General features: G+C 37.1%; 1 protein-coding gene across 1 annotated transcript; it reads left to right on the top strand.

The window, feature by feature from the left end:
• The first annotated feature begins 456 nt into the window (after positions 1 to 456).
• On the top strand, positions 457 to 11,320 carry LOC137048701 (gastrula zinc finger protein XlCGF57.1-like). The gene is made up of 3 exons (XM_067426921.1): positions 457 to 513; positions 6,453 to 6,579; positions 10,383 to 11,320. Exons 2-3 carry the CDS (start codon positions 6,504 to 6,506, stop codon positions 11,225 to 11,227), a joined length of 921 nt encoding a protein of 306 aa, XP_067283022.1. The 5' UTR covers positions 457 to 513; positions 6,453 to 6,503; the 3' UTR covers positions 11,228 to 11,320.
• Positions 11,321 to 15,144: the final 3,824 nt, after the last annotated feature.

Genomic DNA, 15,144 nt, shown 5'->3' with positions numbered 1-15,144 from the left:
AAATCTATTATTTCTAGGAAAAACTCGTAGTCTTATAGGATAAATTGCGTCAATCACAATTAATGCTGCACATTTATTAATAACACTGCAACATGTTAACAGTTAAATTTTTTGTGATTTTAAATTCGTATATGGCTTTGATTCAAATTTAACTTTATTGACAAATCTTTATTGTATTTTGTATATATTAATCGTAAAAAACATTATTAAACATGTTATTAAACGCATGGTAAATATAGTGTATGACTGTTTATTTCCTATACAGAATCTCACTTATTAGATAAACTATTCTTTCATTGGTAGTTGTTTTCAGCAGATAACTGAACAACGTATTCAAATGTATTTCAACTCCTAACTATTTTTTTATTTATTATTATAGTATCTTTTTTCTTTCCTTTTTTCCTTTTCTGTGCACTTTTGTGAGTTTAGATAGGACTTTTATTTTGTTGTGTAGAGCTGACGTCATAAGGCTGCGCCGCGCTCCTACATATCTTATGATTCGGCAGAAGAAAGGTTTGTGTTTAAAACCACTTAAAGTACTTAAATCGATGCCTCGTTTTTACAAGTGCTGTACATGAATTTATTATTATTTAATGTAACATTGTAATGCTTTATCTAACATTAATAAACGTTAATGTTTATGAGTAAAACCCATCCACATGAATGATAGCAAAGGTGCGTCTCATTTCTCTCCTTATATCGCGAATCAGTCTGTCGTAAATAGGAATTTGGTAACTGGCAAGTAGTGATGGAAAACGGAGCTTTCTGAAACTATTAAATTGATGCAGAAGCCGCTTGAAACAGTTAATTAACAAAATGATTCAGAATGCAACAAGAACACTTGTGCAATGACAACTTAAACAAAACAACTGCAAAAAGAAAATGTAATGTAATATAAGTGTAATCTAGTAAATTAAGTAATGGGGCTGCACGACTTCGAATCGAAAATCGAATTGGGTTTTTTTTCCTGACTAAAATTGCAATTGACAATCATTACTTTTATTGTGGTGGTTTTAACAGCATTAGTGACAGACCACGCATAATCACAAACTTATCACTTAAGTTTGTTTGTTTGTTTTTTTTGTGTTTTTTTTTTCCAAATAAAGTTGTCATGACACAAACTTCTGTCAAGATAAATTAAGCAAATAATTACAGTATCTTGAATAAAGTTAAATTAACAAATATAAATAAAGTCTTAACCTTTTTAGAACATACACTGTAAACAATTAAAACACTGACCATAACCTACAAAATACCAGCGGCGTTAGGACTGGTCATATTCTTGGCATGTGTAAGTTATTTTCAACATTAAAAGGGGTTAGTTGAACATTTTATTGCTGTCTGAGTCACACAAAATGTCTGGGGGGTTATCTCTCCTACCACCTGCATCAAAATCCTCTCTCCCAAATCCCTTGCTAATGCTAAATTACCATTTTTATTTTTGTTTTTTAGATGAACGCAAAGATCGAGCACCGTCTGAATCCACTTTAGCCCCATTTACACTGCAGGTTTTCATGCACAATTCCGATTTGGTGACTATATCCGACTTTTTTTTTGTCAACCTGCTTACATCATCTTTTAAATGTGACCCGTGTCCGATATTCGCATTTACATTATAAACTGGCAAAACTATTTCTGAATCTATTGATTCTGAATTCTGAAACTATTCCCAAGGAGTTCTGATCCCAAAACTTTTTTTTTTCTGCTTACACGCTCAAATGTTATATCCGATCTGTGCCACATGAGAGGGTAAAATCGGAATTGGGTCACTTGAACCATGCAGTGTAAATGGGGCCATTGAGTTTACAAGTAGAGATCGCTTCAAAATGTACTGTTTAAATCCTTTTTGACCAAGGCCAAGCAGCATATGGTAACTTTTGCGCTTCACTGCAATTTGCATGCATATTTATTACTGAAATTAGAGAAAGTATTTAAAAGAACAATATTTCACCATTACTCCACCTCAAAGAGTGGGACCTGTTTAAGAGCAAATAGAAAAAAGAGAGGGGGGAAAAACATGTAAGCATTTGAACTAGGATGTTATTGTGGCAGCAATACATGCAAGCAGTGTTGAGTAAGTTACTCTAAAAAAGTAATTACCGTACTAGTTGCTAATTACATCTTCAATAATGTAATTAGATTAATGTACAAATTTACTCTCTCCAGAAAGTATTTAACTACTTAATACTTTCTAAATCCTATATCAACCTTGACTAGTTAAGTGATTCAAGGATGGACATGAAATGGCTTAATTAATTTCCTTCAAATGAATAAGATAAAACTACAAATTAATCTTATTAAAGGTGCACTATGTAGTATTTTTGCAGTAAAATAGCAATGTTTCCAACTATTTGTAAATTGTGAGAAAATTGCTATTTTAACTAAGGACTGGGACGTTTCAGCATAGCGTCTGAGGAAGTCGCCTGTCAATTGCGTCAGATCTGCGCTACCCTTGGTTTCGGGTTTTATTTGGCAGGAGCGCTTTAGTTTTAGCCGTTTCATAATAAAAGTCCCGGTGTTCGCGAGGCGGGTATTTGTGTAACAATCGCTCCAGCGGCCATGCTCTGCTTCACACTAGAGTAACGTTAATAACCGCATGCATGTACGTGATTTCTCCCCGAGTCCTATTTTCCACCGGCTGTGAGGTGAAGACCACATGTCCCAAGATGCTGTGCTCAAACTTTGCGTCATCAAACTACGCATTTGCTTTGAATAGGCGCCCTCTAGTAGATGGAAAATTGCAGTCTGTAAACAGTAATTCCATATTTTTAAAGGGAAAAGTAATGATTTAAAGTAACTAATCACTTAGTAACTAGTTACATCCAACAATGCATGCAATACAATTTTTGTACAATTATATACATTACAAAATATAAACCAAGCAGCTTTATGTTAACCTTGTGTGAATAAGAAGTTGCATTAACTTATTTCTGCTATTTTCCACATTTTAAATGCATTTGAACTATAGCAGTCTTTATTCAGCAGACAATCATGCGACTTACCACGTGATCAGCATGTCCCAGGTTCATAGGTTCACTGAATTCATTCCTCCATGTGACAACCGCCAGCTAAATGCTTGAGTAAAATAAACTTAGGGCCCACGCAAATGTATTTTTACTGATTCACATGAGAAACAATTACTATCTAAATAGGGCAAATGATTGCAATTTATTTTGCCAGTTAAGAAAACCTTAACATATTGCATTATATCTTCACATTGTTCAGGGTAATGTGCTTAAAGATTTTTTGTTTTTGGTACAAAAAAAAAGCAGCATATATCCAACTGTTTGTTTTGAGGCATGCCCGTTGACATATTCAGACCTTCAAAATCCAAAATAATTTCAAACATGCTGTGCTTTTCTATATTGCCTGCTGCACTAAGAGTCTTTCTGATAAAAGAATGCATTAAAGGTGGGGTATTATTTCAAAACCGTTTTAGAAAAAGGACTCAGGCTGAGTGGAATAAACTTCAGCAGGTAAGGGACGCCTACTATTGATGGTGAGAAGAGAGGCTCAGTGCGCATCATTATTCAAAACACAAGACTCACATAACGGACAAAATTAGCCAAGATCTAATATATGCTGGCTTTTGCTTGAATATGCTCATGTGTCATGTTCGCTTGTTTGTCCATTTGCGATTGCATTGTCACTCACTTCAGCGGTGATAAAGACACATTAATTTCCACACCGTATGGAGCATCTAAATCTCCTCACTGTTTGCTTCATTCGTCAGCTCACAAAATGTGTCCGAAAATTAAGATACTATACTCTTAATATATGTTTGTTTCCTCGTTTCATGATCTATATAATCCTAATCCGGTCATAATTGTAATATGTCGTTAGTTGGACTGTCGGCTCGTGTTCTATCGAGTTGTTCATAAGAATGGTTTGTATTTTTGTGATGGAAGGGGTGACTTTTTCATTGAATATTCGACCTGGATTAGTTACACACAGATTCTATCATAGTCGTTGCCTGGGTTACGTATGTGTGGGGCGGAGCTATAAAAATAGGGCCTTACCCCACCTTTAAGATTGAATAAAATGTTTTGTTTAAAAGAAAAGGGTATGCTTTCTTTTGATATATTTAATCAGCCCATATAAAAAGAGAAATTAAAGCAGATAAAATTTAGTTACTTAGTAGGGATGCCACAATACTCAATAAAATATTCAACCGTTCGGTACGGCATTCACGGTTCAATACGCGCTGGTGAATTGCGTTTTTTTTTTTAATTATTATTATTATTTCCACTTCAATTATTTATTATTTCCATTTCTCTCCATTTGAAATAGTTCTTTCAGTTTATGTCGGTTCTTTTTGAGTGTGCCTTTGAGTCTACACACTAATATGAGCAAATATCCAATCATATGCACTAAAGTTAGGGGGTGTTTAGCCTTGTTTTAAAGCCTTGCCGGTTAAACATGCACTTGCCGGATGCTTATGCACTGTTTTTTTTCTGTTACATTGAGTGCGCGTGTAACCCCTTCTGTTCGGACCGGGACTCGAACCTGGGTCCGCCGGCATGAGAGTCGGACGCTCTAACAAGGAGGCTAAAGGCTGCAACCTCTAGCGTCAGTCGCTAGAGCGTCTCTTGAGGTCAGAGGAGTGAGGTTTACTCGCACAGCAACTTCTACTAGCTGGCCTCCGTTACACTCACCCCCCTAAACCTCACTCCCATCCGGGTCACGGCACCAATGTAACCCCTACTGTTCGGACCGGGACTCGAACCCTGGTCCGCCGGCATGAGAGTCGGACGCTCTAACAAGGAGGCTAAAGGCTGCAACCCCTAGCGTCAGTCGCTAGAGCATCTCTTGAGGTCAGAGGAGTGAGGTTTACTCGCACAGCAACTTCTACTAGCTGGCCTCCGTTACACTCACCCCCCTAAACCTCACTCCCATCCGGGTCACGGCACCAATGTAACCCCTACTGTTCGGACCGGGACTCGAACCCGGGTCCGCCGGCATGAGAGTCGGACGCTCTAACAAGGAGGCTAAAGGCTGCAACCCCTAGCGTCAGTCGCTAGAGCATCTCTTGAGGTCAGAGGAGTGCGGTTTACTCGCACAGCAACTTCTACTAGCTGGCCTCCGTTACACTCACCCCCCTAAACCTCACTCCCATCCGGGTCACGGCACCAATGTAAAACAGCAACTTCTACTAGCTGGCCTCCGTTAGACGCGCACTAAACGTCTGTCAAGCACACATGATTACTGGACAGTCTTACTGCACTACTGTTAAATACAAACAAGGTTAACATAAACACAGTCGGTTATGTCTAAAGTGAAAGTAAAATCGTGTGAGTCTGTATATGAGATGTGATCAGGGGTGCTTCTCAATCTCCCTCCTCGTTTCCTCGCTCCTCCGTCCTACATCCTGTGACCGGGAAACCGATGGAGCTCAGCCATCTTGTAGGAGATCTCAATTCTCTAATTGCACCGTGAGAATGGAGGAGTGAGGAGGCTTCCTGAGGAGTCATAAGCGAGGATACACAGGAGTATCCTTTGCGGAAGTGTTTTATCGACTAATCTTTATAAATATTTATTTTATATTATACAATATTAAGTAAAGGTTTTTTAAGTAAAGATTTAAGTTTAAGTAAGGGCTTTCAAGTCTTTTAAGTAAAATAAAGAAAGAGTATTGCAATAAAAACATTTTCTCCTTAACCTTTTTCTGTTCCTGTCTGCCTAAGAATAGAATAGCACAAAAAAAAAAAAACGAACCGAAAAACCGTGGTTTTTGAACCGTGGACTAACTGTATTGTTGCGTCCCTATTAGTTAGTTAGTTAGTTAGATAGTTAGCCAAAGAGTAGAAATATATCTGATTAATGACAACACCGGGTGGACGTTGGTCCCTCTAGTGGAGTCTAGGGCATGGTCCCCCATAAGAAAATGTTGTGCATTTTTAAAATTAAATTCATCAATTTGGTGCACAGAGTTCGAAATTTAAGAGCTCCAACCCATATTCAGTGTGCAAATTATTAATGTAAGGTTGTCGTCCGTTAATGTTTAGACAATATGATTATTATTCTAAAAAATCCACAGAAAATCTGGTTGTGTTGCCTCGCGATGTCGACGCAGACGTTTGACAGGTTTTTACAAAGTACCTGCCTTTGAAGTACGTCAGACCTTCAAAACCCAAAATAATTTCAAACATATGCTGTGCTTTTTTTTAGGTACCATGTCATCTGCAGGACTTTGCTCTTCTACAAATGCCCTTTGTTGCGTAGTTGAACTTATGACACTACAACTTTTCCCAAATGATGTTCTTGGATCAAATGTCCCCTATTGGTTAAGCTCTGCATCACACCCTTTCAAATCACGATTTCGGTTTAAAAACATTGAATCGTGCAGCCCTATTCAATAACCTACAAATCATTACGTAGAGATTGAGACGCACATTGTTTTAGCTTTGCTTTTATTTTTCTTTGTTAATAATTTTTTATCTTAAACATGACAGAAAAGCCACACTCAGATTGAAAAAACTCAGATTGGAGCAACTGAGATCAAGATGGAGTTTATTAAAGAGGAGAGTGAAAACATGAAGATTGAAGAAGTGAATCATGAAGATACCGAGACACAAACAGGTTGGTTTAATTCTTACTGCTGAACTCAAGTCATTTGATGCATATTAAAATGTCCAGGTCTGCAGAAATGAGTGATATTTTATGAAAAATGTTCTATGAGTGTCCTAATTAAAGTGGTTTTATTGGACATGAAGGACAAATGCAATATAAGATACAAATTAAATAAATACTTTTTTTTTTTTCATTTACTGTTGGTGTATTTGACCCCTACAGGTCTGAGCCAGTTTTGGGGACCTTTAGAAGTTGACATGTTCTGATTTTGTGCTTTTTCCCAATCGCTTAGACACATTAATGGCCAAAGTGTCATTACACACCAGGGATCTTCGGAAGTGAATTATGAGTTTTCGTAAGAAAAATAACCATATTTAACACATGATAAAGTAATGAGATTAGATGTTTTGAGCTGCATTCATATGTGTTTTGAAATCTTATTCAAATTCCATTTCTGGACCACTCTGATTGGATTTTGCATGGTTTATAGGACAGATGTTGTTATAGGAAACATGCTGAAGTTACAAGGGTTTGTTGTTGGAAAGTGTTGGATGAGCAGAAAATTACGTTTTGAAACCGCCACAGCGGATACACATTGTCACGTTTTAAATAAAAACAACATCTGTACTGCAAACCCCTCTATGTTGCTGTATAACTAATCCAGATATTCCATAAAGCAAAAGAGTGGCATGAACACACAAATTGGATCTGAACAGTTGCTATACTCAATGGCTACGTTCATGCAACCAAATAATCTATTAGCAGTCAGATTGATGGCTCAATCGGACCAAAAAGGCTTCATGTAAACACCTTGATCGGTCTGACTGAGCTTGATCCGAATTAAATTTGTCAAATTAAACAAAGAATCCGTCAACTATTAGAAGAAAAGATGTTGAAATTTTTAATTTAAGGTACTAAACTAATCCTTTCTGATAATTTACTCACCCCTATCTCTTCCAAGATGTTCATGTCTTTCTTCAGTCGAAAAAAAAAAAAAAAACGTTTTTTGAGAGAAAACATTCCAGGATAATGATTTATTAATTGTTAAGGAGATGGGGTGATATAGAAATGTTATTTTGGATAGTTTTTCAGGCTTTATAACCAATAGGCATGATAGAGTGATAATTTTTGATGTTCCATTTCTGTCTCTTTCTCTATGCATTATGCTACTGTGTATCTCTAATATATATTATTTCAATTTTCGTTTTAACCCTTTTATATGATGATGTGGATGCAATGATGAATTACGTCACTGATTGTGATTGGTAATTAATGGATCTTTGCAGTGATCATGAGTTGATTTGAAATTATATTGTGTTTGAATATGTGTTTGTAAATGCCTGATGAAGGTCATGGGACTAAAAAGTTGTAAATAAAAGCTATTTTGATATGTGTGCATGTACTAATATATGTAAGCATATTAAATGTACAGATATTAAATATAGCCACATACAAAGTAAAAACATAGGTTTTATATATGGGCAGATATATATGTACATATTAGAAAATGGAACAATTTCATATATTGACATATAAAACTAGCCCATATAAATATATGTTTATACATGTATAATACAGTCTTTTAAATGTCACATATATAATTATCAATATACATGATTTTTTTTTTAAATGCTCATTATACAAATTACACATATATACATTGCATTTTGCTTGCATACATATGACACATATATGTCCATAATATGTTTTTATATAGTCTTAGTATACATTTTACAATTAGAATCAAATATATTGTAACAGTCTCCCTAGGAACAACCTAGAGAGGCAAACTACAAGATACAATTGAGCTCAAAACACAAATAGAGATAGACTTGTTAAAAGTTAAAGCTGTTAAAATAAGGAAAACATAATCATGTCAAATGTTTGTATGTATGTTGTTTAAATAAATTGGTACATATAAAGTAAACATATATTTGTGACATATATAGTCATAACATACAATATCAAATAAACAATAATCATATGCATAGTTTTAATATATGTCAATATACTCATTTAATATGGACAATTCATATATGTTATAAACTTATGTCAACATATATCTAGAGTAGGGCCGGGACTCGATTAAATTGTTTTATCTAATTAATTAGAGGCTTTGTAATTAATTAATCGAAATTAATTCCATTTTAATTGCATATAAATATTTGACCTGAGAACATTACTTAAAATCCATGTGAAAAATTACTTAAACCATTGAATAATGACTGAATACATAAGCTTAATCAACAAAATATTGTTTATTTATTTCAGTCCAGCAGACCAGCGCAATGTTTGCCATTAAGTGTAGCAAAAGCATATTTGTGATATTTGAGGCTCGATGTGCTGCGGTGATACACAAATTCCTTGTTGTATAGCTTACGCAAATTCCTGGTTGTATAGCTTACACACAACCATGCTCTTGTCGACGCTTCCATCCTTTCATTTTTTAAAACAAAATTTCCCATCCACGGCACCAAGCAAAGCGGTCTCATCAGCTTCTTTGTTCATGTTCACTATGGTTTGTTGTTGTCGTGATTCGTGAACGCTAGTTGGTGTATAATCGGTCCGTCGAAACTCATTCATTAAAAAAACATTCCGTGGTGCAAAAATAAGTGGAGTTAAAATTATTTTTTTATTTTTTTGCGTAATTAATCTTAATTAACGAGTTAAAGTCCCGGCCCTAATTTAGAGATATGTATATGTGATGGCAATGTACTGTCTTATATATGACTGTGTCACTTGCGATATAGGGACATATGACATTACATTTCCGTATGGGGGATGTCACTTTATTGGAGACCATGTATAATACATACATTTGAATTTTGAATAAAGTATATGCATTTCTAAAATTTCATTTTGTAATATCTATTCGGTGCTTTTTTCATCTTACACAAGAATGACTTTTAATGATCTTTTGGGGGATAATTTCTCTGCCAAAGTTGTGCGATTAATTTGCAGTTGAATTAATCTGCACATCATGTAATTATTTAGAGTAAAACTTTTAAAAGGGTTAGTTCACCCCAAAAATTTAAATTCTGTAATTAATGACTCACTCTTATATCGTTCCAAACCTGTTTGACCTTCTGAACACAAATTAAGAGATTTTTGATGAAATCTGAGAGCTTTCTGACCTATTTGGACAGGATTAGTTTTTTCAAGGGTAGGGAATAATGTAATTTTACCACAGGATGTCTGTAATTTGAATGACCAATTTGCATGAGATAAGAAATGTCAGTAAAACTAGCAGAAGTAGGAGGGGTAACTCGATTTACGCACTGAGTCCTGTGCATTTTAAGTTGCTTCCTGATATCACTTGCACAAACATCTATATAACCTATAACAGTTAGGTTTGGTCCAACGATTTATTAATTAAATTCTGATTGGATTTTGTTGGTAATTGCACTTCCATAAAGCTATTAAGAATTGCTTTCAACCTCGGAATACCGCAAAAACTTAATTTCAACTGAAAATGAAGGAATAATTACATACATGTTCACAGCGGGTCTATTTACACCGAAGTAGTAAATTGGTCGTTGTGCTGCTGTCTGTGGGAGGGGTTAGAAAGCTCTCGGATTTCATTTTTGTTCTGAAAATGAACGAAGGTCTTAGGGGTTGGGAATGACATGAGGGTGTGTAATTAATGATAATTTTTTGGGTGATTAACCCTTTAACACCTCTTTCAGTAGAGTAGTGTGTGCAGGATCTAGTATACTTGTTGCTGGTTTTGATGCTCTTTGTTTTAGATGTTATAATGCCATTATGTTGCTTTGTCATCAAACTACCGTTAACTTGCATTTGTTTTGTTTTAGACATGATGCAGCCGAAAGAGGAGAGTCAAGAACTGAAGGAAATTGAAGTGGAAATTCAGAATGAGAAAAATCAGGATTTCATAAATGGAAAGAAACATGTTAGTTGCTCAAAGACAACAAAGACGTCCTCGCGAAAAAAAGCTCAAAAGACAAAAAAGAGACGTCATTTAATCTGCCAACAGTGTGGAAAAAGTTTCACTCACAGAGGAAACCTTAATGTCCACATGAGACTTCACAAAGGAGAGAAGCCTTTCACCTGCCAACAGTGTGGAATAAGTTTCACTCAAAGAGGAAACTTTAACGTCCACATGAAAATTCACACTGGAGGAAACTCGTTCATCTGCAATCAGTGTGGGAAGAGCTTCTCACGAAAAGGCGGTCTTAAGACTCACATGAGAGTTCACACCGGAGAGAACCCATTCACGTGTGACAAGTGCGGAAAGTGTATGAGATTTAAAGCAACCTTTAATAAGCACATGAGGATTCACTCAAGAGAGAGCAGTTTAATATGTCATCAGTGTGGAAAGAGTTTCACAGACAGCGATCATCTTAAGAATCACGTAATAACTCACACTGGAGAGAAGCCTTTCATGTGCCATCACTGTGGAAAGACTTGTAAAAACAATGCAAACCTTGAGGTTCACATAAGAATTCACACTGGAGAGAAGCTGTTCATTTGCCCTCAGTGTGACAAGAGTTTTACATTTAAAGGAAACCTAAAGATTCACATAAGAGTTCATACAGGAGAGAGGCCTTTTACCTGCTCTCAGTGTGAAAAGAGTTTTACATATAAAAGAGACCTGAAACGTCATATGCAAACTCATTCTGACAAGAAACTGGAATGACCGATGGTTTGGACAAAGAAACTATTTCAAAAAGCACTTGTGTATTCACTTAACTTCATCAAAATATTAGATGAGCTTCTGTCTTGCTGTAAAATTGCACAATGTATAATATATATATATATATATATATATATATATAAAAGGGACAAACCGAATAAATAGTGAATGATGAATATTGCACTGATTTATTTGGTTAAACATAAAAGTTTGTTTATTTATAATATGTTTGTTTATAATATGTGTGTGTATACAGTCGTGAAAAAGAAAGTTCACCCTATTGAATTGTATGGCTTTATGTATCAGTACATATAATAAAAAAATCATGTGGTCCTTGGCAGGCCTTACTATTAGAAAAACAATTTGTTAAAAATTAAATACCACCTTACATATAGACTGGGTAAAAGCCCTGCAGCTCAGGCTGGAAACCTCTACATTTTTCTATCCTGCTGCCGTTACAAATCTGCAGGGACCATCACAAACCGGCTTATCCACATGGCGTGCTTAACGCAATTATGTATAGAGAAGTAACAGATTGTTGGTCTGATTTGTTGAGGGAGTATCCAATTGCGTACTGAGTCATTTGACCTATGCCCGGTTCACGCCTCTTGTGCAGTAGAAAATACAGAGTGGACTCCTCAGACCAATCTTAAATTGAGGTAGGTCTGGTGATAGCAAGACAACCTCAGATGAACAACATGATATATTACATCATTCCATTATTTATTTATCAAAAAGTAGGCCAAAATGGAAATGCTATGGGTGACAAAGTACACTCTTACTGTTGACATAGGACGGTAAGTAGCAGCTAATTAAGCAGTAAGCAAGTGTATTCAGCTCTATAATAGCAGAAGTTTTGGCAGTTTGCTGGTCTGATGCATTCAGGTTTGTGTTAACACAGTGCCAAGGAGGAAAGTAATGGCCATTTCCAAACAATTTGAAATCCATCATTCTACAGCAGAAAACATTCAAGACAGTTGCCAATTTTCCAAGGAGTGGACGTCCCAGAAAATGCACCCCAAGGTCAGACCGTGCAATGCTCAGAGAAATTGGAAAGCACCAAAGAACTACACCTCAGACTTTACAGGCCTCAGATAACATGTTAAGTTATGTGGCAGTACAATTAGAAAGGTACGGGACGAGTAGGGCATTTTTGGAACGGTTGGCAGAAGAAAGCCTCTTCTCTCTAAAAAGAACATGGCAGCACTAATGTTGTAATATTCCTTATATTGTGTTGGTCCCCCTTTTGCTGCCAAAGCACCCCTGACCCATCGGGGCATGGACTCAACTAGACCCCTGAAGTTATGGTGTGGTATCTGGCACCGAGATGTTAGCAGCAGATCCTTTAAGTCCTGTAAGTTGTAAGGTAGGGCCTCCTTGGATCTGACTTGTTCGTTCAACACAACCCCCAGATGTTCAATTGGATTGAGATATGGGGAATTTGGAGGCCAAGTCAACACCTCAAACTCATTGTTGTGCTCCTCAAACCATTCCTGAACCATTGTTATTTTGTGGAAGGTGCGATGTCCTGCTGAAAGAGGCCACAGACACCTGGGGAATACCGTTTCCATGAATGCATGGTCTGCAACAACGCTTAGGTAGGTGGTACGTGTCAAAGTAACATCCATATGGATGGCAGGACCCAAGATTTCCCAGCAGAACATTGCCAAAGCATCACATTGCCTCCGCTGGCTTGCCTTCTTCCCATAATGCTTCCTAGTGCCATGTATTCCCCAGGTAAGAGATGCACACACACCAGGCCATGTGATAGTTCTTCCATTTCTCTCTGGTCCAGTTCTGATGCTTACTGTTAGCGCTTTCGGCAGGGGTCAGCATGTGCACCCTGACAGGTCTGCGGCTATGCAGCCCCATATGCAATATGCAACTCAAAAACAAAGAAAACCAGACGATTGGTTGACCCCAGGCCTCCCAAACAAACCAAAAAGCAGGGTACCGATACAACAAATCAGACAAGCAGTCCCCCTTTAGTTAGCATAGTTTGGGATTCTGGATACAGCAGTGCATTAACAGCGCGGAGACGGCAGCACACTATTACAGCGTAAAACGAGAGGGAGCATCCTGCAGCAGATATAAAAAGGAGATTTTAACAATCAATATAATCCCCACTCAATTATAATTGCAGTTAAAACACCGTTGAGATCTTGCGCACACTAAACCACGTTAGAAGAACAGGTTTGTCACAATAATACCCACTAAAAACACAATGGGGTGTGGGAAATCATACCTATTTTGGTATGCTAAAATACACATTAAATCCACACAACTCTACAAATCCCATCAAACAAGTTTAAAACATACCTGAGAGGTGAACAGACAGACATCGACTCGGCAGACACAAAGGACTCAAATTTCAGCTAGCTGCGCGATAAAACACCAGCACTCACAGCTACACTACAGCAAAGGCGATTTAAAAGTTGTACACATCAACAATTTCCAGAATATCGCCTACACTCTAAAAAAATAAAACATTGGGTCAACAACAAAAAAAAAAAATATGTTAACGTTTTCCACTTGAATTTTAATGTTAAGACTACTGGCAGAATTACATTAATTCTAAGTATTCTATTCTAAGTGAGTATGGTGAATTACCTTTTAGGCAACAATAAAACATGAACTTAATAATTTTCTACATGAATACAAGTAATTAAGTTGATCCAACATAAAGTTAGGTGAAAAAGTTTTGGCCAAAATAAAACACATTTCTAAGTAACATGAGCTCAATAATTAAGTTGAGCCCTGTCCTATAGAAAATACATTTTCCTGTGTTTTCCAGGAGGCAATTTTTAAAATATAAAGACACCATTAATTATATATTTTTTTCTTCCTAATGATATTCAGGCTAACCATGTTTCTGCTCTTCTGTCATGACCGTGAGAAAAAAATCTTCAGCCACGCTCAGCAGGAATCCCCCAGAAATTAGGTGTAGCTACAGAGCCTTGGTGTCTTTGAGAAGCAAGAAGCAGTTCAAAACCAAATGATTACAACACAATCTGAGGAAGGTTGAGGAAAAACAGCAAGATGACAAACACATTCTGAAAGGTTGATAGATTTATTTAGAGGCATGAGGGAGTGTCAAAACCTGGCAACCAGACAGCAGCTCAAAGAGTGTTAAAAAAGAACAGAGGTTATCATTACCATACCTTTTACTGATTTGAACTTCACTCAGTATGTATCACAGAACCAAAAAAAATGTGTGTATGCATATGTGTGTGGATGTATGTGTGAGTGTGCGCATACAGGTCCTTCTCAAAAAATTAGCATATTTCATCTGACTAATAAAAGAAAAGTCAACCTTCAAATAATAATGTTCAGTTATGCACTCAATACTTGGTCGGGAATCCTTTTGCAGAAATGACTGCTTCAATGCGGCGTGGCATGGAGGCAATCAGCCTGTGGCACTGCTGAGGTGTTACGGAAGCCCAGGATGCTTCGATTGCGGCCTTAAGCTCATCCAGAGTGTTGGGGAGTTGGCAGGCCAATTGAGCACAGTAATACCATGGTCAGTAAATCTTCATCTCCATAAAGCTTTTCAGCAGATGGAAGCATGAAGTGCTCCAAAATCTCCTAATAGCTAGCTGCATTGACACTGCCCTTGATAAAACAGTGGACCAACACCAGCAGCTGACATGGCACCTCAGACCATCACTGACTGTGGGTACTTGACACTGGACTTCAGGCATTTTGGCATTTCCTTCTCCCCAGTCTTCCTCCAGACTCTGGCACATTGATTTCCGAATGACATGCAAAATTTGCTTTCATCCGAAAAAAGTACTTTGGACCACTGAGCAACAGTCCAGTGCTGCTTCTCTGTAGCCCAAAAGTGGCTTGACCTGGGGAATGTGGCACCTGTAGCCCAACCTGCACTTGCCTGTGCACGATGGCTCTGGTGTTTCTACTCC

The sequence above is a fragment of the Pseudorasbora parva genome, chromosome 20 (genome assembly GCF_024679245.1).
Source record: "Pseudorasbora parva isolate DD20220531a chromosome 20, ASM2467924v1, whole genome shotgun sequence".
In the NCBI taxonomy this organism is placed as follows: Eukaryota; Metazoa; Chordata; class Actinopteri; order Cypriniformes; family Gobionidae; genus Pseudorasbora; species Pseudorasbora parva.
The sequence above is the reverse complement of the archived record's forward strand: the minus strand, read 5'-3'. Positions and strand labels throughout refer to the sequence as shown.

Coding starts and splice junctions, on each gene's coding strand:
- LOC137048701 (XM_067426921.1), top strand. CDS start 6,504: ATGGAGTTTATTAAAGAGGAGAGTGAAAACATGAAGATTGAAGAAGTG. Junction 6,580..10,382: donor AGATACCGAGACACAAACAG/GTTGGTTTAATT, acceptor GTTTTGTTTTAG/ACATGATGCAGCCGAAAGAG.